Raw genomic sequence first — 605 nt, forward strand, 5'->3', positions numbered from 1 at the left:
GTTTTGCCAAGGCTGTGGCAGCACTGGAGGAGCAGGGACCCAGCAGGGACCCAGGAGCAGACTCTGCCCTGGAGGAGGGAGGGCAGGTGAACTGGTTCCTTCTGTAATGGTGGAGTGACTGGGACAGAGGAACGCTGTCACTATGCTGCCAGGACAGGAGCCGTGTGCCCATCCAAGTTGGCTGTCTGCAGGGCACGCACGCCAGAAAGGCTGCCCAAGGCCCCCTCGGTTCCCTCCAGGGCGTTTGTTTTCCATCTAGGCCCCAAGAGGCTTCGGTGAGAACACTGGGGCTGCAGAGCCTGCTCCCCATGTCAGGGGTGGGGATGGGGTTTGCTAAGCTCCTGGTAGGAAGCCCCCCACGCCCGTGGCAGTCAGGCCCAAGCGCAGCAGGGGGCCTCGCGGGAGTCGGGAGCGCTGGGGAGGCCGGCAGGACGCAGCGGGACATTTCCTTCGGGGGCCCAGACAGCGGGTGGGTGGGGCGCAGGGGCGGGTCCTCGCAGCTGGCGGCTTTTGAAGCCTCCTGACCGCGGTGGGAGAGCCGCAGTCTAGAAAAGTTGGCAGCGGGCCTGGGGCGGGGAGGGGAGGGGCCCCGGGGTCGGTGAAAC

At 66.8% G+C, this 605-nt stretch overlaps 1 protein-coding gene across 1 annotated transcript in view; it reads left to right on the forward strand.

The window, feature by feature from the left end:
• Positions 1–323: 323 nt before the first annotated feature.
• KLF13 (KLF transcription factor 13) overlaps positions 324–605 on the forward strand; it is a 28,291-nt gene continuing 28,009 nt past the window's right edge. The window contains exon 1 of the mRNA XM_027767794.1: positions 324–469. Coding sequence (XP_027623595.1) covers positions 324–469 — 146 coding nt within the window. The remainder of the gene's footprint in view (positions 470–605) is intronic.

Source organism: Tupaia chinensis, unplaced genomic scaffold (genome assembly GCF_000334495.1).
Source record: "Tupaia chinensis unplaced genomic scaffold, TupChi_1.0 Scaffold144682_1, whole genome shotgun sequence".
NCBI classification, from domain to species: Eukaryota; Metazoa; Chordata; class Mammalia; order Scandentia; family Tupaiidae; genus Tupaia; species Tupaia belangeri.